This window comes from Cricetulus griseus, chromosome 2, assembly GCF_003668045.3.
Source record: "Cricetulus griseus strain 17A/GY chromosome 2, alternate assembly CriGri-PICRH-1.0, whole genome shotgun sequence".
Lineage (NCBI taxonomy): Eukaryota > Metazoa > Chordata > Mammalia > Rodentia > Cricetidae > Cricetulus > Cricetulus griseus.
In genome coordinates, this window is record NC_048595.1 from 427,788,515 (window position 1) to 427,810,454 (window position 21,940).

The 21,940-nt window shown below is 45.7% G+C and overlaps 1 protein-coding gene across 1 annotated transcript; it reads left to right on the top strand.

The window, feature by feature from the left end:
* Positions 1–609: 609 nt before the first annotated feature.
* Positions 610–20,899, top strand: Plcd4 (phospholipase C delta 4). Its single transcript, XM_035438842.1, has 17 exons — positions 610–615; positions 1,108–1,159; positions 1,283–1,441; positions 2,520–2,748; positions 4,093–4,228; positions 5,890–6,121; positions 11,694–11,895; positions 13,257–13,401; positions 14,242–14,394; positions 16,186–16,368; positions 17,505–17,600; positions 17,726–17,882; positions 18,384–18,500; positions 19,003–19,175; positions 19,787–19,922; positions 20,436–20,585; positions 20,664–20,899. Exons 1-17 carry the CDS (start codon positions 610–612, stop codon positions 20,786–20,788), a joined length of 2,451 nt encoding a protein of 816 aa, XP_035294733.1. The 3' UTR covers positions 20,789–20,899.
* The last annotated feature ends 1,041 nt before the right edge of the window (positions 20,900–21,940 follow it).

Consider the following 21,940-nt stretch of genomic DNA (forward strand, 5'->3'; position numbering starts at 1 on the left):
CCACACCTAGAAAAGGAGATGCTTCCTGCCTCTGAAGGAGCATTTTTTGTCCTTTCTTCCATCCAGAGGGCTTCTAATCTCAGCACATATTCAGCCTCAGCCAGGAAAACTTTCTTCCTAAAACTGTCACACCTGTTTCTCTCCCAAAAGACTATTCCTCACCTTTTGCCCCTCACTCCTTTACCCCTTTAGAGAGCCTTCTCCGGGTCTTTAAGTAAGAGAAGTATTTTTAGTGACTCTTACAATCTCCTTAGACTTCCTGCCCAGGCATGGTGGTGCAGAATCCCAGCACTTGGGAGGCAGAAGTAGATCTGTGTGAGCTCAAGGCCAGCCTGGTCTACAGTGAGTTCCAGGACAACCAGGACTACACAAAAACAAAAACAAAACAACACAAAAAAACCTGTCTTGACAACAACAACAAACAAAAAACAACAACAAAAATGTTGAACGTGATGCTGGGCTGGGCATCGCATCTGTGATGCCACCAGCACTCTGTCTGTAGTTGGGAACAAGAGGATCAGGAGTTAAAGGCCAGTCTTTGGCTACATGAGACTCTGCACAAACAGAAAGAAAAAAGATTCTGCCCTAGCTCTTAAGGAATTTGACACGATGAACGTGAGAGTGTAGGCAGGGCTCAAGAAAGGAAAAAACTGGAATAATCCTACCTGGAGGAGACACAGCTACGGTGTGGGACAGACTCTAGGTTCTGATAACTGTTGGCTGCAAGATAGTAGACCCTAATAATGAGGACATGGGGAATGAGCAAGGTGTGGAGCAAAGTTACCTACTGAGTGTAGATAGCAAGACAGTGTTTGGAATATGCCCTGCTTTAGCTTCCCTGGAGATAGCTATGGGAACTAGTTAACAAAGATAGATCTATGGATCTTATTTTAAATTCTTATCTATGCATGAATTGAGACAGGTTTCTTAGCCTAGCTCAGCCTCAGAGTCAGTAAATTCAGAAGTGCAAATAGCTACTGACTAGATGAAGTATCTGATACACGCCACTAAGGAAACCTTGGGTTTCCTTCTCTTGTTCTCTTAATCTCTAGGACTCACCCAAAGCCCTTTGCTCCTCCTCGTTCCTTTTGTTGACTCTGGCACCAGCTGGTGGAGCAGTGGGTGATGGCATCTCACATTCAAGACCGTGAGTACCCCCGTAGGGGAAGAGGTCTTGGGGGAAAGCCTGGGGAATGAAGCAGATTAGACCCTGGTTGCAGAGCTCCTTTGGTCCCTCCAGCCTCCCCACTGGCTAAATAAGCCCCTGCTTTTCCTGGCTCAGGACTGACCACTGATCAGGACCTGCTGCTGATGCAAGAAGGCATGATGATGCGCAAGGTGAGGACCAAATCCTGGAAGAAGCTAAGATACTTCAAACTTCAGAATGACGGCATGACAGTCTGGCATGCACGGCAAGCTGAAGGCATAGCCAAGCCCACTTGTGAGTGACCTTAATAGCTGTGGGTGGGTATATGGGTGGACAGGTCTCTGAGGAATCCAGAAGTTTGAGGGCAGTGGAAGGACCAGGATCCTGTGAGAGTGGTCTCCTGTGCAGGGCCACTTGTGTGGCTCTCTGCAAAATGACAAACCAGCCTTTGCCTTTGTAAGACTGTAATGAGGATTCCATTAGTTATTACACATAGGAGTTTTAGAAGAGCCCTGGCACATGATGAGTCTCCACAAATAATAGGTTATTTATTATGGTGATTATGACTGTGAGCACAATGTCTGGATTAAAACTCTGGCTCTACCACTTTCTGGGTGAGCAGCTTTGGACAAATTACTTAAATGAACTTAGGTTTCTCATCTACAGAATGGAGGTTAACCAGCATCTACCTGTAATTTATAGAGACTTGATGAGCTAATGTGTGAAACATCTAGTGTGAGTTCTGAAACCTGGACAAATTTTATAAATGTTAGCCATTACAATATTTCAGAGCATAAAATGCATCCCAACAGTATGCATCCTATGGCCAAGCTCTTTATGATCTCTTTAAACACTTGATTATGGAATAGACAGAGTCTGCTTTAGACACATAGTCAGTACTCACGAACCACACACCCCTGAACTGAGGTAGGGAACGGAGGAATTTCTCTGACTCACATACACTACACTCTTTTGGTGTCACTATTGTACAGATGTATTGGCATACTTGCTAGTTCTCCTGTGGGAACTATTGTGACCTGCCATGAAGAGGAACCATCCACTATTTAAGATGTGGACACTGAGGGGTTAAGTTTGGGTCTTCACACTGCCAGCTGGCGGCTGGGAGTCAGGTCTTGCCATATCTAGCTGTAGCTCCTTGCCATGCTGCTTAAGAAAACGCTGACTCATGTTAACCCTGAACCACTGGGTCTCCATCACCCTGTCCTAGTGTCCTTTGGGATTCAGCCTGCAGAAGCTCAGGTTCCTCCTCTCTGTGTCTTCATAGAGAAAGGAGTTCTGGGCACCATTCCTTATCCCCTGCTATTTGTCAGACTCCTTTCCTCAGTGCTCCCACCTGTTTCTTCTCTGACAGTTTCAATCTCTGATGTGGAGACAATACGTAAGGGCCATGATTCTGAGTTGCTGCGCTGTCTGGTGGAAGAGTTCCCCCTGGAGCAAGGCTTCACCATCGTCTTTCATGGTCGCCGACCTAACCTGGACCTAGTGGCCAACAGTGTTGAAGAGGCCCAGATTTGGATGCGAGGACTCCAGCTGTTGGTAGATCTTGTCGCCAGCATGGACTACCAGGAGCAAATGGACCAGTATCAACCAGATGGAGTTAGGGTGTGGACAGGGGTTAGTGAAGGGGCCAGATGCTTCAGAACCAGGGAAGATGAGAAGGAGTGCAGCAATAGAAAAGCCAAAGGATGTAGGTGGTGTGAAGAGAGAAAGAGGCCAGTATAGAGCTGATGATTCTGAAGGAGAAATGGATGGTTGCCAGTCAGAGTGTGAGAATGAGAACCCAAGTCCAGGAGAGGAGAAAGAAGAGCCAGCAAGGGGCTGCTTCTGACAACTAAAAAGACACCCCGTGACATTCACTGCCAGGTGCAGTGATGTAGACGCCCCTAAAGATCCCTAGATTGAAGTCACTGAGATGGTTCAGACAGTGAAGGTGCTTGTGACCAAGCTTGACAGCCTGAATTCAATCCCTGGAGCCGAGGTGGTGAGGGAACTGACTCCCAGTCCTCGTGAACCCCACCCCCCCCAACACACAGCGGCTTACAGACCCTCCAGTAATTGTAAAAGGAGTTCCTAGATTGTACATTACTTCATGCACGTATACATTCATTCAGTACCAATTAGCCACACTAATATCCACCATTATGCCTAGTTTTAGGGGATGTGAAGATTAATGAGACCACATAGATTACTTTACTTAGTGGAGAGAATCAATTTGTGTAAATAATTTAAGTACCAAATTAGAGGACTGCTTGATTCTACCTAAGAGTGTTCTGAGAAAGTGCCAGGAAGAAGCAGCATGTAAGTTGGGTCCTTAAAAATTGAACTGGAGATGTAGCTGTGTTGGTGAAGTGCTTACCTAGCATGCAAGAAGCGCTGGGATCGATCCCAACACAGCGTACACTGGGCATGACAACTTGTGCCGGTAATTCCGGTACCCAGGAGGCAGAAACATGAGAATCAGAAGGTCAAAGTCATCCTTGGCTACATGGCAAGTTTGAGGCTAGCCTTGGCTACCTGTCAAAGAAAGAAAGAAAAACAGTATTATTGAACCCTGAAGAAAGAGATGAGAAAGGCACTCCTGTCTGAGAGGAGACTGAAGGAAGCAGGTCAGGGATGCTGTTGAGGAGTTGCTGAGCCTGGCAGAAGTACAAAGACAGACACAATGAGAGGGCTGGGCAGGACTGGGCTGGGCCGGATCACAAGGGTCAGGGCATCTTAACTCTCTATCATAATTTAGGTTTCTCTCTGTCGACAACAGGCAGGGGAAGGGGGTCCCTGCAGGCACCAGAGCCATACATTGGCAAGATAGAAATCTGTTCAGGAGAGGTTATTCTAGAAGCTATGTAAAGAATAGGTTGTCTTGGGAGAGACATTAGGAGAGGTGTCAGTGGATGAACACACACAGCACTTTTGCCTTGACTCAGAGCTGGATGGGTGAGAGAGTGGTTTCACCGAGGAGACAGAAACCAGGATGGCAGGATGAGTTTCAAAGAAGCTCAACGGCTGCTGCTTCTGATGAACGTGGAGATGGATCAAGAATATGCCTTCAGTCTTTTTCAGGTATGTGTGCTGGGGAGGGTGTGCAGGAGCCAGCCAGACCATGTTTTCACTTGGCCAGAAGGTCCCTGACCCCACTCAAGACCATTCATTCGTTGAATCTTTACTTTGCCATAATAAGCTCAGTGGGATTGGTGTGGGGAATGATTCTGTCACCTCTGTCTTGTTGGGAGGATGAGTCATAATCCCTACCAGAAGAAAACAACAGCCTGCTGTTATATTGGAGTTGAGTGGTGACACACGCCTTTAGTCCCAGCACTTGGGAGGCAGAAGCAGGTGGATCTCTGAGTTGGAGACCAGCCTTGGTCTACAGAGCAAATTCCAGGACAGCCAGGACTACGTAGAGAGATCCTGTCTCAAAAAACAAAACAAACCAAAAAGCCCAGTATGTTACTATGTTGGACCTTCCTGTTGAGAGCCACAGCTTCACAGGCACCCACTACAAAGTTCCATCTGCAGTGTGATAAAGGAGGTGGCACACTCTGCCTAGTTGTTGCTGTTTGCTTGTTTTCAACTGGGATCAAACTCAATATGTAGCTGAAGATGACCTTGAACTCCTGATCCTAAATTGGGATTAAAGGTGTGTACCATTGCTCCCAGTTCTCTTCTAACCATCTAAAAACATTTTTTTGAGAGATATAATTTTTCTGGCTAAAACTTCTCGCTCCAACAAATGATAGGGCTAACCATTTGCCTTTTATTTCCTGGAGTGACCTCTATGAAATCTCAGGAGTTCTGTGAGAGTTTTATAAACACAAGCTAAAATGCCCCTTAAGCCTGCTAGTAAAGTGCTTCCTTGCCATGTAAGAATAAGACTCAAGTTCTACCCTGGCATCTGTGTAAAAAACCAGGCATGGTGTTGAAAGACCCCCGGAGGCTCAGGCCCCCAGGATCTTGGTCCAGGACTGCAGCCACCCCAATCACCATACAGAGGTGGAAACTTGATGCAAACTGCCCGAGGTTTTATTGCAGTTGTTTAACGAGATAACCCCATGTTAGCTCGGGTCTTCCATCCATCTACCATGGCGGATGGCTAGGAAAGATGCTTAGAAGCCACTGCATAGAGATCTTATAGGGCAGCGTAAGGGGAGTGTCTAGGGTACACACAGGCTCAGGATTGGTGTGCCTCCAGGCTTGGAGGGTGTGCCCTGTGTTGATTGGTTAACTGGTTGTTATGGCCCATAGGCCCTCCCAGGGTGGTTGCTATGCTCTGTGCATCATTGCTGTGCACTTGTCCTTAAGCACACCCAGAGCAGTAAGGCATAGCACCACCAGCTAACTTCTGATTGGTTCCTTGCCATGAGGCAGGCATCTGACCTCCTGGTGACCAAGGCTAGGTCAGGCAAGTATGTGTTCGGCTGTTATGGCTGCCAAATGGGGAGCTGGTCCCTTCATTGTGTGTGTCAGGGGAGAGAGAGAGAGACAGAGACAGAGACAGAGACACAAAGAGAGACACACAGAGAGACACACACACAGAGACAGACAGACAGACAGAGAGAAACACACACACACACACACAGAGAGAGAGAGAGAGAGACAGAGACACAGAGACACAGAGAGAGACAGAGAGATTCCCAAAGCTTGCTGGCCATACAACCCTACAGGACAAAAGATCATACCATTTCCCAGGGTTCATCCATTCCCTGCTAAATCTTCTCTTGCAGGAAGCAAATGTGTCCCAGTCTGATACTCTAGAAGGAGAAGAATTTGTACAGTTCTATAAGGCACTGACTAAGCGTACTGAGATTGAGCAACTATTCGAGAACTTTTCATCAGATGGACAGAAGCTGACCCTGCTGGAATTTGTGGATTTCCTTAGAGAGGAGCAGAAAGAAAAAGACAATGCCCCTGACCTTGCTCTGGAATTTATTGACCTCTATGAGCCTTCAGAGAATGGTAAGGACAACTGGGTGTATAGATGCTAGACATAGGGAATGAAGAGGGGGCTAAAAAGAAGAAAGACCTGGAGACAGAGTCTTCTAACGTAATGGAGAATGAGTTCACCCCTGTCCTGGCCTCCTTTCTAATCATCTCAGCAAACCGCATAAGCTTTAGAAGAGCAGCCATCCCCTGTCAGATAAGACAGCAATGGGTATGTTTTTAATCTCTTAGGAGAAAGAGAGTCTGAGGTCCCCTCTCCTCCTCTGTGCTCACATTTCACATCCTTTACTTTGGGAGAACTCTTTTTTGTTTTGTTTTTGTTTTTTTGAGACAGGGTTTTCCTGTGTCCTGGAACTAGCTCTTGTAGACCAGGCTGGTTTTGAACTCACAGAGATCCACCCGCCTCTGCCTCCCCAGTGCTGGGATTAAAGGCGTGCGCCGCCACCACCCGGCAATTTTGGGAGAATTCTTCACTGTACCAACTTTGCTCTCAGTGAAGGAAGAAAACACTTGCTCTCTCACTCTCGCCTCCTCCCATGCAATGATTCTTTATGTCAGCTTCCTGATCATTCCTGGAAGTTCTCTAAGGTCGTCTCGAGTCCTTAAGCCCTTGAATCATTAATCTAGTCAGCCTAGGCCTGGGGGCTGTGTACATTTGACAAGTACAGCTAAAACATGCCTTCTTTATCATTCAACTTTCCTCTACTTTGACCTTTAGTGAACTCACCTCCACCCCTTCGCTCTTCAGAATGTGAGAAGTTTCTATCAATAGTAAATTATTTACAAAGCACTTTTCACATTCTTCGCTTAATTTAGTCCTCACTGCAGCTTTGTAAAATGGAAAATAAAATCAACCCAGTGGGATTTCACTGAGTATCCCACAGTGTGCTAACATTTCTACAGCCTTTTCTTGGCTTAGCCTTCCTGATAAAATAGGCTATATTATTAAGTCAGTTTTAGAAATAGGAAAACAGATTTTTCAAATCTTCAAAAACTCAAATGGGCATCTGGAGAGGTGGCTCCATAGGTAAGAGCGCTGGCTGTGTGAGCAAGATGACCTGAGATCAGATCCTAGCACCCGAGTGAAAGGCCAGCCCTGGTTACAGGTGTGTCTGAAACCTCCGAGATGCGAGTCACCAGGGCTTTCTAGCTGTCTGTCAGCCTGGTTTCAGGTTCAGTGAAAGCCCCTATCTCAATGGTAGAGGTACACTGGACATCTTCTCTGGCCTCTACACACACACTTGTACACATATGCACCTACACCACACTCACACACAAACACAATAAAATAAAAATAAAAGAGAGATTAAACAACTTTCTCGAAGCCAGCAACTAATGAGAATGGAACTGGAATCCAAACCCAAGTTATCCCCCAAGTAATGTCTCTCATGAAAATGATAGAGTAAGATGATTGGGATGGACAAGCAGTCCAGGTTTCCTGGGCCTCAACTTTCACTCTCATTCATTCATTCATTCATTCATTCACCACTTTGGTGAATTCTTTTTTTGTTTGTTTTTCCAGATAGGGTTTCTCTGTGTAGCCCTGGTCGTCCTGGGACTTTCTCTGTAGACCAGGCTGACCTGGAACTCAGAAATCCACCAGCCTCTGCCTCCGGGAGTGCTGGGATTAAAGGCGTGCACCACCACCACTTGGTGAGGAATTCTTTTTTTTTTTTTGAGTTTCTTTTATTGTGATTTTATTGTCTCCATAACAAGAGCAGCTTAGAACTGGATCACTTGACCCTTTCTCTTCTTATGCTTCAAAATGCTTGCATCTCTTAATAGCCAGCCCTGCAGTTGGGCTCAACACACTCAAACCTCAGCACAATCTTCTTTGTAGTTTTAGCCTTTTTTTCAGAAAAATAGGCTTAGTCTGCCCACCATAGGCACCCTGTTTCCTGTCATAACGGTGCTTTCCCTGGGCATACAAAGAGTCCTTGCCCTTCTTGTACTGTGTCACTTTATGTGGCTGGTGCTTGCCACATTTCTTGCAGAACGTCTGGCAGGTTTTAGGAATGTTCACCATGTTGCCAGGAGCGATATCAGCACAGAAATCGAGGAATTCTTATTGAGTATAATGTATCAGGACCTAGACCAAGCACCATAGAGACAATCATGCTTAGACCAGACAGGAATATTGCCCTCCTGGAACTCAGAGTCAAACAATGTGTCAGAGTAGTTAGAGTATCAGTGATTTCTGATGTATGGATATACTCTAAAGCAAAATCCTTTGCTCTAAACAAAAATAGTTTGCCCCATGGCCAAATAACTCTAAACAAAATATTTTCTTAAATTTGAAATAGCATCTCAAGCTGAGTGTGATGGCCTTTAATCCCAGCGCTTGGGAGACAGAGGCAGGCAGATCTCTGATTCAAGGCCAGCTTGGTCTACAGAGTAAGTTCCAGGACAGCCAGGGCTACACAGTGAAACCCTGTCTTGAAAACACAACAAAACAAAATAAACAAAAACAATTGGGTACAACCATGCTAGCCAGGAAATAAAACTGAAGAAGTCTGAAGCAAATAATAGGATCTTCTGTTCCAGAACAGAATCAATTATATCAAGTACATCTGTCATGGCTTGAATGTGTCCCCTAAGGCACACATGTTAAGAACTGAATTCCAATGCATCATGTTGAGAAGTGGGGTTGTCAACTGAAACTTCCTACCCAAATTCCTGCCATTCTTCACTCCATGATTTGTTAAACCTAGATCTCGGAAGTTGGTCATGAGCAACAGGTTGTCCTACCCTTTCAACCAATCTTCTCTCCAACTAAATTACCTTCAGTGCAACTCCACAGCCCAGCAATGCAAGGCATGACACTGACATCTGACTGCTTGGGTTCAAATCCTAGCTCCTTCACTTAAACTAGCCATGTGACTTGGGGCAAGCTATCTACCTTGCCATAGTAGCTGTATTGCAATACTTATCTCAGTGTGTTAGTGAACTGCAATACATAATCTCCTTGTATGGAATAAGTGCCCAATATCTGCTAGTTGCTGTTGTTACTGTGTGAAGTCCATACTGAGAATAGTGAGGCCCGTGGAAGGAGTCAAAGGCCATTTCTTCAGCAAGAGTATAGTCTAAGGAGATGTTGACAAATGTCCCTCTAAATACCACAGGTCATAGCATAGGTCATATGACTGCACAGCCCAAGGAAGAAAGCATAGGCACTTTGGCCAGTTACTAGTAACTTTTCTAGCTATATCCTTAGGCCTTAGAACTGGGTTCTGTGCCATCTTTTATGGTAACTTTCAGCTCCAAGAGCACATTTAAATGGATCAAAATCAACTAAAACTACAAAATTACTGCCTCAGGCACACAAGCCATATTTCATGTGTCCATAGATACATGTGTCTAGGGGATGCTGTGTCCAATAATGCAGAATAGAGCATTCTCATGGTTGTGTACCATTCTGTTGAATAACACTGAACTAGAATGTTTGGTCTGTTAGGTTTTTTTGTTGTCTTTTGTTTGTTTGTGTGTTTTTTTGTTTTTGTTGTTGTTTTGAGACCAGATTTCTGTGTATTGCTTTGGAGCCTGTCCTGGCACTCACTCTGTAGACCAGGCTGGCCTTGAACTCACATAGATCTGCCTGCCTCTGCCTCCCAAGTGCTAGGATTAAAGGCATGCTCCACCAACACCTGGCTAGTTTTTTTAAGACACAACCTCATGCTGTGGCCAAGGCTGGCTTTGAACCAAAAAGTCAAGATCCCATGGCTTGTACCTCACAAGTAATGTGATTATAGGTGTGTACCACCAGGTCCTGCCAAAATGATTTTCTTTTTTTACTGATAGAAATAGAGACAGTTTATTTAAAAAAGAATTAAGGGGAGGACTGGCAAGACGACTCAGGTGACTCAGTGGGCAAGGTGCTTGCTGCCACACCTGATGACCTGAGTTTGAGCCTGTGGTCCCACAGGATAGAAGAGAATTGATTCTTGCAAATTGTCCTCTGACTTTCACAAAAGTGCATAGCACATAGTGTGCACACCCTACACACACATCATACACATGCACAAAATAAATAATAAATGTAAAGAGAGAGGGAGAGGATGAGAGCATGCGAGTGAGGAGGGTCAGAGAGCACATGGCAGGCATTGTGGCACCCGCATTTAATCCAAGCAGAAGGATCTCTGAGTGGTTGGTTTTTGTTTTGCTTCCAAGACTGGATCTCACTATGTAACTCTGACTGAATTTGACTATGTAGACCAGGCTGACCTAAAACTCAGAGATCTGCCTGCCTCTATCTCTTTTTTTTCCAAGAAATTATTTTTTCTATTAGTTCAAATTAGAACCAAGCCTCTTCACATGTCAATCCCTTCACCCTTTCCCTCCCCTCCTCCCTCACCCCCATCAACCCCCCACCCCATCACTCCTCTGCTTCCCAGGTAGGGTAAGTCCCTCTATGGGGGATTCCCCAAAGTCTGTCGTATCATCCTGGGTAGGGCCTAGGCCCTCCCCCATGTGTCCAGGCTGAGAAAGCATTCCTCCACGTGGAATGGGCCCCCAAAGTTCTTTCTTTCTTTCTTTTCTTTGCTCTTTTTTTTTCTTTCTTTCTTTCTTTTTTTTGGTTTTTGGAGACAGGGTTTCCCTGTGGCTTTGGAGGCTGTCCTGGAACTAGCTCTTGTAGACCAGGCTAGTCTCGAACTCACAGTGATCCACCTGCCTCTGATGGGATTAAAAGCGTGCGCCACCACCACCCGGCCTTTTTTTTTTTTAAGATTTATTTATTTATTGTGTATACAACATTCTGCTTCCATGTACATCTGCACACCAGAAGAGGGCACCAGATCTTATAATGGATGGTTGTGAGCCACCATGTGGTTGCTGAGAATTGAACTCAGGACCTATGGAAGAGCAGTTGATGCTCTTAACCGCTGAGCCATCTCTCCAGCGCCCCCAAAGTTCTTTCTTATGCCAGGGATAAATACTGATCTACTACCAGAAACCCCATAGAGTGCTGAGGCCTTCTCACCCCATGTTCAGGGGTCTGTATCAGTCCTGTGCTGGCCTCCCAGACATCAGTCTGGGGTCCATGCGCTCCCCCTTGTTCAGGTCAGCTGTTTTGTGGGTTTCACCAGCCTGGTCTTGACCCCTTTGCAACTACTCCCTCTTTGCAACTGAATTGCAGAGTTCAGTTCAGTGTTTAGCTGTCGGTGTCTGCCTCTGCTTCCATCAGCCACTGGATGAAGGCTCTAGGATGTGCCTCTATCTCTTAAGTGTTGAAATTAAAGGTGTGTGCCATCTCACCTGGATCTCTGTGTGTTTGAGTCAAGCCTAGCCTACACAGACAGTCCCAGGCCAGCTAGGGCTATATAGTGAGAACCTGTTTTTTAAAAAAGGAAAGGAAAGTAGAAGGAAGAAAGAAAAAAGAAAAGAAAAGTAAAGGAAGAAAAAGGTCTAGATAGCTGGGAAAGTACTGTTTCGAATGGCAGGTATGACATGTGGCAAATTCAGGATCTGCAGGCTGGTAATAGGCATCTAAGGGGCCAGAGCCCAAGGAAGGGGACCTGAGAAGAGGCTTATGGGTGTGCCAGATCTTCTCAGACCTTCTTGCTTTCCTGGTCCCCACTCTACACTCTAGGCAGATTGCTGCACGTGCTGAGCAAGGATGGCTTCCTCCGCTACCTCTGCTCGAAGGATGGAAACATCTTCAACCCAAACTGCCTCCCTGTCTACCAGGATATGACTCGGCCTCTGAACCACTACTACATCAACTCCTCTCACAACACCTACCTACTGAGGAACCAATTTTGTGGCCAGAGCAGTGTGGAAGGATACATAAGGTACAGTGGTGGTATGAGGGGGTCCAGCTCATGAGATGGACTACCTGTGGGAAACTAAGGGGTGGATAACAGGAATTGAGATATAGAGAGCTTAGGGTCCTCACATTTCTGGGTACCAGAGAAACTTGCAGAATGGTAATGAAATGCTACAGATAAAAGGAATTCTTCTCAGTCACAAGCTAGGAAACTCTGAGAATTCAGGTCCCAGTGTTTATTTTGAGCTAGTAAATGAAATGCTTTAAAGCAGTGGTTCTCAGCCCTTTCTACTGCTGTGACCCTTTAATACTGTTCCTCATGTTGTGGTTACCCCCCAACCATAAAAATCATTTCTGTTGCTACTTCATACCTGTCATTTTGCTTCCACTATGAATTGTAGTGTAAATATTTTTTGGAGATAGAGGTTTGCCAAAAGGGTTGAGACCCACAAGTTGAGAACCACTGCTTTAAAGGAAAGGCAGTGGGATGTAGAGATAAAAACATGGGCTCTAGAGTCAGTCCATTTCAGGTCAAATTCTAGCTCTCTTGGTGTTCTGGGGGCTAATTAGCCTCTGCAAAATAGAAATGATAACCGTGCCGTTTCTGTCAGGGTTCTTTTGAAGACTAAAGGGCACGATCTATCAGTTAGTAGCTCATCAGAGGTAGTTGCCATTGTTGTGATTAATCAAGATGAGACTGACATCAAGACAGCATTGTAGCACTGGCAGCTGACCGACTGGGTAGCTAGAAGGACACAAGGGATTGTAGCTCAGTGGTAAAGCATGTATGGAGCTCTGGGATTAATCCTGTTGGAGAGAGGCACACATCTGAAATCCCAGCATAAACAAAGGTTATCAATTCCAGGCTGTCTGGTAAAAGACCCTGTTTCAAACATCAGTAGAGGGGTGGATTTACTAGGAGTTTGAATGACCCAAGTGCCATATTGAGATATTACATTCAGAATAGTGGAAATATTGTGAGGTAATATGTAATGGCTTGCCAGGGAGGATTATGAGCTGGGGCTAGGTGGAGATAGATGTGAGCTGCAGCCATGACCCAGTGGACTGAGATTCTTCCATGGAGATGTTACTTGAAGTGGTCTGGATGGGCAAATGCTAGAGAGCATTATTTTTTGTTGTTATTGTTTTGTTTTTTGTTTTTTGAGACAGGGTTTCACTGTATTGTGTAGCCCTAGCTGTCCTGTACTAGCTCTGTAGACCAGGCTGGCCTCGAACTCACAGAGATACTGCCTCCCAAGTACTGGGATTAAAGGTCAGAGCCACCACTACCACCTGACATTGTTCTTTCCAGAGCAAGAAGAGATGGCTCCTCTGGTAGATCGCACTTTGACCTCTCTCTCTCGGGGGGGTTTGGGGTTCTTGCAGGGCCTTGAAGCGTGGTTGCCGCTGTGTGGAGGTGGATGTATGGGATGGACCTGGTGGGGAGCCCATTGTTTACCATGGACATACCCTGACCTCTCGGATCCTGTTCAAAGATGTCGTGGCCACAATAGCACAATATGCCTTCCAGGTAGTAGCCCCAGATTGGGAACAACACTAAAAAAGGCAAGAAGGTCTGAGGAAAATATGACTGACTTGGCCTAATGAGGATGGAAGAGCAGAGAGACAGTGCAAGTGGTGTGATATAGACAAAAGAAGGGGTTTTTTTTGTTATTTTAAAAATTTATTTATTTTTGTTTTTTTTTCAAGACAGGATTTTTCTGTGTAATAGCCCTGGCTGTCCTGGAACTCACTCTATAGACCATTCTGACCTCTAACTCGTAGAGGTCTGCCTGCCTTTGCCTCCCAAGTGCTGGAATTAAAGGCATGTGCCACTACCCTTCAGCCAGTAAAAGTTATCTAACTCTAAATCGTCAGACAAATATTAAAAGATTACTATGACTAAGTGTTGGATATGTTACTAATAATTAGTATTTTACAGGTAATCACTAATTCCTAGTAACTACTTCCAAAACTTTCTGTTACCTATGTAGGGGAGGATGGGCAGGGGAGGGTGAGTGGTGAGTTGGGCTGGAGGACAATGGGATCTAGAGATGAGAGTCTAATGTGAGTTCATAACTAGAGGAATAGCCTGTCATCCACACTGAGACTGAAAGCTCCAAAGACCTCAGAAGGACTTGGATCAGATTTGGTATCATTACAAGATTTGAGGTCTCAAGAGTGACCCTTAGATGTGGATACGTCCCAAGGAGTGGACCTGAGATCGGCCAAGCCTTCTAATGGGGCTGGGGGAGATTTAGCACTCAGTATGCTCACTGGAGTTCATAAGTGGGGGCTAGAAACACAGAATTTGGTGTAGTAGACTACAGGACTTTTTCATTGTAATTGCATCATCCCCTGCCTCCGCCAGTCATCAGACTACCCACTCATCTTGTCTCTGGAGAACCACTGCTCCTGGGAGCAGCAGCAGACCTTGGCACAGCATCTGACTGAGATCTTGGGAGAGCAGCTGCTGAGCACCACCATAGATGAACTGCTGATGGATAAGCTGCCCTCACCAGAGGTAGGGGCCCTGTGGCCCGGCCAGGCCCTGCTGTCGCTTTCACAGTCCCTCAGTGTGGCTCCTGAGTCTACATTCTTCTTGTCCCCTTCTGTCTCCAGAAGGGCCATCTTGCTTTTTAATATACCTATAGATGAGTTTTTGTTTTGCTTTGAGACAAGATCTCATGTAGCCAAGGCTCGGTTTGAACTCCTGATCCTCCTTTCCTCACCTCCCAAGTACTGGGATTATAGGCATCCTAGTTTATGTGGTTCTGGGGATCAAGTCCAGGGTGTTGTGCATGCTAGGCAAGCACTGTACTAACTAAGCTCCATCCCTAGCCCTTAATAGTTCATGATAGTTTATAATTTGTACAGACTTCACAAGCAATATAGAGAATGGTAAATTCTCCCCCACTTATGATCACAAACACTTTCATAGCCATATTTTTTTTAAAAAAAGGTTTTTATTTATTTATTATGTGTACAACATTCTGCTTCCATGTATATATCTGCACACCAGAAGAGGGCACCAGATCTCATAACGGATGGTTGTGAGCCACCATGTGGTTACTGGGAATTGAACTTGGGACCTCTGGAAGAGCAGGCAGCCCCCTCAATAGATTTTTTTTAAGTACTACATTTGTTTGTTTGTTTATTTATTGTGAGGCAGGAGATGGTGGTGGTGCATGTGCCATGGCAAAACGCAAGTGTGGAGGTCAGTAGGAGTTGGTTCTCTCTGTCTACCATTAGGTCCTGGAGATCAAACTCAGAGGACATGGAGACAGGAGAAACCAGAGGTTCAAGGAAAGCTCATCCCCAGCTACATACGACAAGTCTAAGACCAGCCAGGGCTTCATGAACACCTGCCTCAAGAAGGAGGAAGAGAAAGATGAGGAAGAGGAGGAAGTGATGGTGGAGGCAGCTGAAAGTAGCTCAGTAGTACAGCATGTGCTTAGCATGAGTGAAGTTTAGGGAATAGTGAAAATAAATCCACTAGGGCCAACAAGATGGCTCAGTGAGTACAGGCACTTGCCAAAAGCACCCAGGAGGTATATTGTGAGCTGGAAGTCAGCCTGTGCTACATGAGACCCTTTCTCAAACATACACGCACACACACACACACACACACACACACACAGAGAGAGAGAGAGAGAGAGAGAGAGAGAGAGAGAGAGAGAGAGAGAGAGAGAGAGAGAGAGAGAGAGAGAAAGGAGAGATTGCATTTTGACAATTTTGATTATTATTGCTGAGTTGCTCTCCAAAAAATACCAAATTATACTCTGACCAACAGAACAGCATAGTGAGATGATTCATCATGACAAACATTGAAAAGAAGGGCTTCTCTTTTTGTTGTTGCTCTGGGTTTTTTGAGTTCTGGGATTATAGTATGCACTAGCATGCTTGGCACTTTTTAGCATCTAGTCCTGCCTGCCTCCCTTCAGAGTTCTGGAACTGGAGGCTTGAGCAACCAATTCCCGATTCGTATCTTCTCTAAAGGCTTTTCCATGACAAGACTATTCCAAAAACATCATCTTCCTTCATACTCCTATGTGCTTTACATATGCAAACCTTTAACCTAAGGGAGTTTTCAGTGTGTAAAATACGGGTGAGGACCTATTTATTATTCTTCATATGGATAGAAACATAAGTTTGTTTGAGAATAAGTGGCTCTGACATGTGTATTGAGGGATCAACCCCCTGGGAAACTTCTGACAGCTCTCTGTCTTCTGCCTTTGAGATGGTGAGACCTCCACTATCTTCAGGAGGGGCTTGAGCAGACAAGTAGACAGGTCTCCTTGTTTTTGTTCCCTAGCAGCTTCAAGGGAAGATCTTGGTGAAAGGAAAGAAGTTACGAACAATTGAGGATATTGAGGTTGATGAAGAAGAGGAGGGAGAACTGGAGAAAGATCAGGGGTCGGAGGTGGATCCAGGCGCTTACCCTGAGCTGGACACTCAGCTTCAGCCTGAGTCCCAGGAGCTGGTCTCTGGGAATGAGGTGAGTCACGACTAGGTTTTTTTTTTTTTTTTTTTTTTTTTAATGACATTTGGTCAGCATGCATCACAAGCTGAAGGCGAGTTTCTAAAGAGTCTAGATCCAGCCAGGATGGACAGCCAAGGAGAAAAAGACCTTTCCTCTCAATGAAAGAGGCCTACGGGTGTATCTGCAACTCACTATGCATTAGGCAGTGCCATCTATACATCTCAGTGGCTTTCCAACCTCGTGGATTATGAAATCTTAGACAAAGCTTCTTATTCAAAATGAATAAATGTAGAACCATTCTAGTTGAAGCCCTCACTTGGTTCTCTCCTGGGTCCAAGTGGCATGGGGTGGTTCAGGCCTGAGGGGCAGGTGGGTAAGTTCAAGAAAGAAGACAAGAAGGGCAGGAAGAAATGAAGGAGCTAAGTGACTCTGGACACAACTTTGTTCTTCACAAAGTCCTTAAAGGCAAATCTGAAGACCATTGGTCAGTATGTCTCTCTCTTCTCCCTCCCTCTCTCCCTCCCTCCCCCTGCCCCCCTCTCTCTGTGTGCAACTATTTTATTGGCTGAGTAAGAAGCTACTGGACCACTGATAGCTGTGACCTCAGTCTCAGCTATAATGGGTTAAGTCAGAGAAAGTGTTTTGGAAGGGATACAGTTTGAAGAGCAAGAAGTATCCAGATATGGGGAGGCTAAGTGAGAAAAGCTATCATTGGTGGGACCTCAAAAATCCAGGTGTGATTCAAGGCATGCACCACCACCGCCTTTTCTTTTCTTTTCTTTTCTTTCTTTCTTTCTTTCTTTCTTTCTTTCTTTCTTTCTTTCTTTCTTTCTTTTTTTTGAGACAGTCTTGATACATATCCCAGGGTGACCTGAAACTCATTGTCTAGACCAAGTTAGGCTCAAACTCACAGTGATCCACCTGCCTCTGTCTTTTGAGTGCTGGGATTAAAGGCATGCAAGGATCATGTATATATTTTGACCAAAGGTTTATTGTTCATTTGAGAAATAGGGTGACTGAGGCCTCTCTGTTTAAAAATAATAAAAGACTGGTTACCCAAGATATAGCATAGAGAAGACCTTCCAAACCCAGAGCTGAAATTGATTGGAGCAGAATATGCAGACTGCCTTTATTCCCATCCTCACCCCCAGGTTATGGCGTGTCCGATGTCTTGTCTGCTTATCTGTGGTCACATTTTGGCCCAGGCACCTAGTAACATTCCTGGGTCCTCTTTCTTGTCCAACCAGGTGAGGCAGGAGGGAGACTACAGTGGGGAGGCATTGGGCAGAGGCTTAGGTTGGATGGCCACTAGCTTCTTCTCTCTAGATCACTTCAGACTCAATACCATCTTCCTGTCCACATTCTTTTCCAGGATTCCACGACCATCTTGTACCCAGAGCTGTCTGCCCTGGTTGTCTACTTGAGGACTGTCCCCTTCTGCAGCTTCATTCATTCCAAAGAAAATTACCATATCTGCGATGTTTCATCTTTCTCTGAGGCCAAGGCTAGGCACCTTATCAGGGAGGAAGGTCAGAAGCGAAGTGGGATGGCTAGCTTTAGGTCTGGCAGGCAAGTGGTAAGTCCCAAGGAAGCAATTGAGAGATGACGGAGTTAAGAAGCTTCTTAAAGCAGGCAATGGGAAACCTGGTTTTGTTTCAAAGATAGTCTCCCATAGCCCAATCTGACCTCAAACTTGCTCTGTAATTGAGGACCACCTTGAACTTCTGATCCCCTGGTCTCTACCTTCCAAGTTATAGGATTACCCTGTATACCACTATTTCCAGTTTGTGCAGTGCTGGGATGCAAATCCAGGGCTTTATGCCTGCTATGCAAGCACTTGACTAAGTTACATTCCCAACCCGAGAAGGTAAAGATCTGTGAATAGTGAGCACAAAGCTCTAGGGAGAAGGAAATTTGGGGGAGGCAGTCACCTTTCTGGAGCCAGCCTCAGACTTTAAGAAGAATGAAGTAAGTAGAAAGGGTCCTTGGGACCAGGGAACTTCTGTCTCCTTCCCTGTACCTTTTTACAGGCAACAACTTTGTACAGCACAACGCCAGGCAGCTATGCCGTGTGTATCCCAGTGGTCTGAGGACAGATTCATCCAACTTTTACCCCCAGGAATTCTGGAATGCAGGCTGTCAGATGGGTGAGGAGGCAGCAGGGACAGGGAGGGAGTGGAGGATCAGCTGATGGGAGGTAAATTCCCTAGTGGAAGTAGGGTGGGAGAATGTTTTAAAGGAGCGCTAGGGCAAGAAAAATGGAGAAAAATGGTGCAATCTATTGGAATGTTTCCAGCAGGCACCGATTGAGGATCATGCTGTGTTCTATAGCCTAAGCTGGCTTCAAACTTTGTCCTCCTTCCTTAGTCTTCCAAGTGTGCTACCCAGTTCCAGCAGGCATCTTTACACCTACTGTCTTCTCATTCCCCTTGAAAGAGGGGCTAGAAGGCCAAGGAGGATGTATGTGCATGCATGTTAATACATACATGCATAGGTGTGTATATGTGTATGAGAGAATAGTGTGTGTGTGTGTGTGTGTGTGTGTGTGTGTGTGTGTGTGTGTATGAGAGAGAGAAAGAGGGGAGTTTACATGTACCATCACATCCAGATCCCAAGATGACTTTTTCTTTTTTTCCCTGGGATTCTCAGTGGCTATGAATATGCAGACTGCGGGGGTTGCCATGGATATCTGTGATGGGTTCTTCCGCCAGAATGGTGGCTCTGGCTATGTGCTGAAGCCAATATTCCTGTGTGACATCCAGAGTTCCTTCAATCCCGAGAGACTCATCAGTCCTTATAAGGCTAAGACCCTCTTAGTCCAGGTATGACAGAAACTGTTGGGAAGAACCTGGAATAGCTTGTATGTGTATGATAGGATGTGGTGCTGGCTCAACTTGACAGTGAAAGTTTTCTGCCAGGAATGGTAGCACACACCTTTAATCCCAGGCCAAAGCTACACAGTGAGACCATCTCAAATAAACAAATAAATAACTATATAGAATATTTTTTTCAGAAGAGGGAGGATAGCCTGATTCAATTGCAGACTCTAGAGCCAACTGCCTAGTTTCAAATCACTTTTTAGATATGCAATATTAGGCAAGTTTTTTGTCACCTCAGTCAACTCACCTGCAAGATAGGGTAATGCTATATAACTGCCTCACAGGGTTGTGAGGACTATCTGTTCAAAGTGCTTTCAGTAGATAGCAAAAGTCCCTGAGTACACTGGTGCACAGTAAGTACTGGTGTGCCTATGTTCAAGCCTTTCAATTAATTTAAAATTTCAGGCTGTAAACTAGAATACACCATCTATGCAGGATTAGTTTTTCGAACTACCAAGTTATAGTGCAAGTCCTGTTTTCTGAAGGGTGTGAGGCTGGGTGAGGGAGGGTTGGGCTGAGCAGGGGCTCATGAAATTCCAGTGCTCTGGTTGCAGGTGATCAGTGGTCAACGACTCCCCAAAGTGGACAACACCAAAGAGAAGTCCATTGTGGATCCACTGGTGAAAGTAGAGCTCTTTGGTGTTCCTGAAGACACAAGACAGCAAGAGACCAACTATGTGGAGAACAATGGTGAGAGTCTGGGTATGGGGAAGTGTAGGAACAGACTGCCAAGTTCTTTCTATCCTGTCCTCCATTTGGTACAGTCCATGTGACTGTGCACCCCCTATGGGAGGCAAAGTGATAGTCCAGGAAATCCTGGCCCTCCCTTAACAGGCTTGTGAATTGGAAAAAGTTCTCATGCTTTGTATTTTTAAAGATGTTTTTATGTATGTGTATGTGTGTGCATGCCACCCATGTGTGCCTAGAGGCCAAGAGGGCGTCAGATTCCCTGTACTGGGTTATAGGCAGCTGTGATCCATCAGACATGGGTTCTGGGAAGTGAACTCAGGTCTGCTGGAAAAGGAGCAAGTGCTTTTAACTACTGGGCCATTTCTGTAGCCCTTGCTTCTGCATGTTACACCTGAGTCCTCACTTGTAAAGTACTGACTGGCAATCTAGGTTAAGTAAGAGTTCTGGAAAAGCAACTAAGTATGGCCCAATGAAGATGGTCAGTCTGTTCCTTTATTTCTGTCTCCACTTCAGGTTTTAATCCATACTGGGGGCAGACATTCTGTTTCCGGGTCCAGGTGCCTGAACTTGCAATACTGCGTTTTGTGGTAAAGGATTATCAATGGAAATCCCGGAATAACTTTATTGGTCAATACACCCTGCCCTGGACCTGCGTGAAACAAGGTGAGGCAGTCCTTGGACTCCTGGCCAATATCGCAACTCTGGCTCCCTTCCTAATATGGTCCTTCTGCCTGTTTCCAGGTTACCGACACATATCCTTGCTCTCCAGGGATGGCACTAGCCTCTGTCCAGCCTCCATCTTTGTGTACATTTGCATGCGGGAAGACTTGGAGATGGATGAATATACTGAGGTGGGTATCCCATAGCAAGAGTAGATATGCTGGCTTTGGATGTCAAGGCACAAAATTGCTTCCCCCCCTCCTCCCTTTTCCCCTAAGACAGACTCTCACTATATAGCTCTGGCTGTCTGGAGCTCCCTATGTAGACCAGGCTGTCCTCAAACTCAGAGGTCCACCTGCCTCTGCCTCCAGAGGGCTGAGATTAAAGGCATGAGCAACTGTGCCCAGTTTACCTTGTCCTTCTTAAGCAAACCTAAGACTTCATCATTTTTTTTGTTATGTGCTTTGGTGTTTTTTGCCATAGGTGTCTGATCCCCTGGAACTGGAGTTACAGACAGTTGTGAGCTGCTATGTGGGTGCTGGGATTTGAACCTGGGTCCTCTGGAAGAGCAGTCAGTGATCTTAACTGCTGAGCCATCTCTCCAGCCCCCTAGGGCCTGTTCTTTCATCTAGACTTTCTTGCCCTCTCCTGTTGTGCACTCTGTGAAGGAGTTCCCTCCTTATTCTTACCCTAGGCTTAGTCCCATCCTCAGATCTTCTGTTAATCTCTCCTATCATCTCTGACTTGAAACACGGGGAGGGACTCGAAGCAGAGAAAACTACAGAAGCATTATCCCCTCCAACCAACAAGTCCCTCAGAATCCAGAGCCAACGAAAGGATCAATCAAGGATCAAGGCTCCCAGGAAAAGGTTGGGGAAGGATGCCTGACCCCAGAACTATGACTCTTTAGAACACAATGCACAGCCCCGAGTCCCCACTGGACTGCTGCTCCTTAGCTGGTCTAAATAGAGCTTCTCTGTCCAATTTGGCTCCTGTATGGTCTGTCATTGTTAGGCAAGAAGGGGATGTAGGGGCAGGGTTGGGGGCAATAGCATTTGGGTAGTCAGGTGGATGTATGGGCTGTCATTGTTGGGCAAGAAGGGAAGTATGCGTGTGTGGGAGGCATGCAGAGAAACAAGGTTTCCAAGGGCTTTCCTCCATGTGTTGCATAGGGAGTGCATAGAGAGAGGCTCATAGGGGATGGGGCAAAAGGACAGGGCATTCAGCCTTCCCCAGTTGTCCTTACACTGCCTTGATGCTTGTATGCTCTGATGCAGCTGCTGAGCCAGTCTTCTGACGGATGGTTAAAGCTGCTTCTAGTGGAAGCTGAATGGGTGGTAATCCTCTTCTGACAAACA

Bases quoted from the DNA above. Each gene is read 5' to 3' on its own strand.
- Plcd4 (XM_035438842.1), top strand. The intron at 16,369-17,504 runs GTGAGTCACGAC...CCTCACCCCCAG, and splicing joins AGCTGGTCTCTGGGAATGAG to GTTATGGCGTGTCCGATGTC. The intron at 20,586-20,663 runs GTGAGGCAGTCC...GCCTGTTTCCAG, and splicing joins CTGGACCTGCGTGAAACAAG to GTTACCGACACATATCCTTG.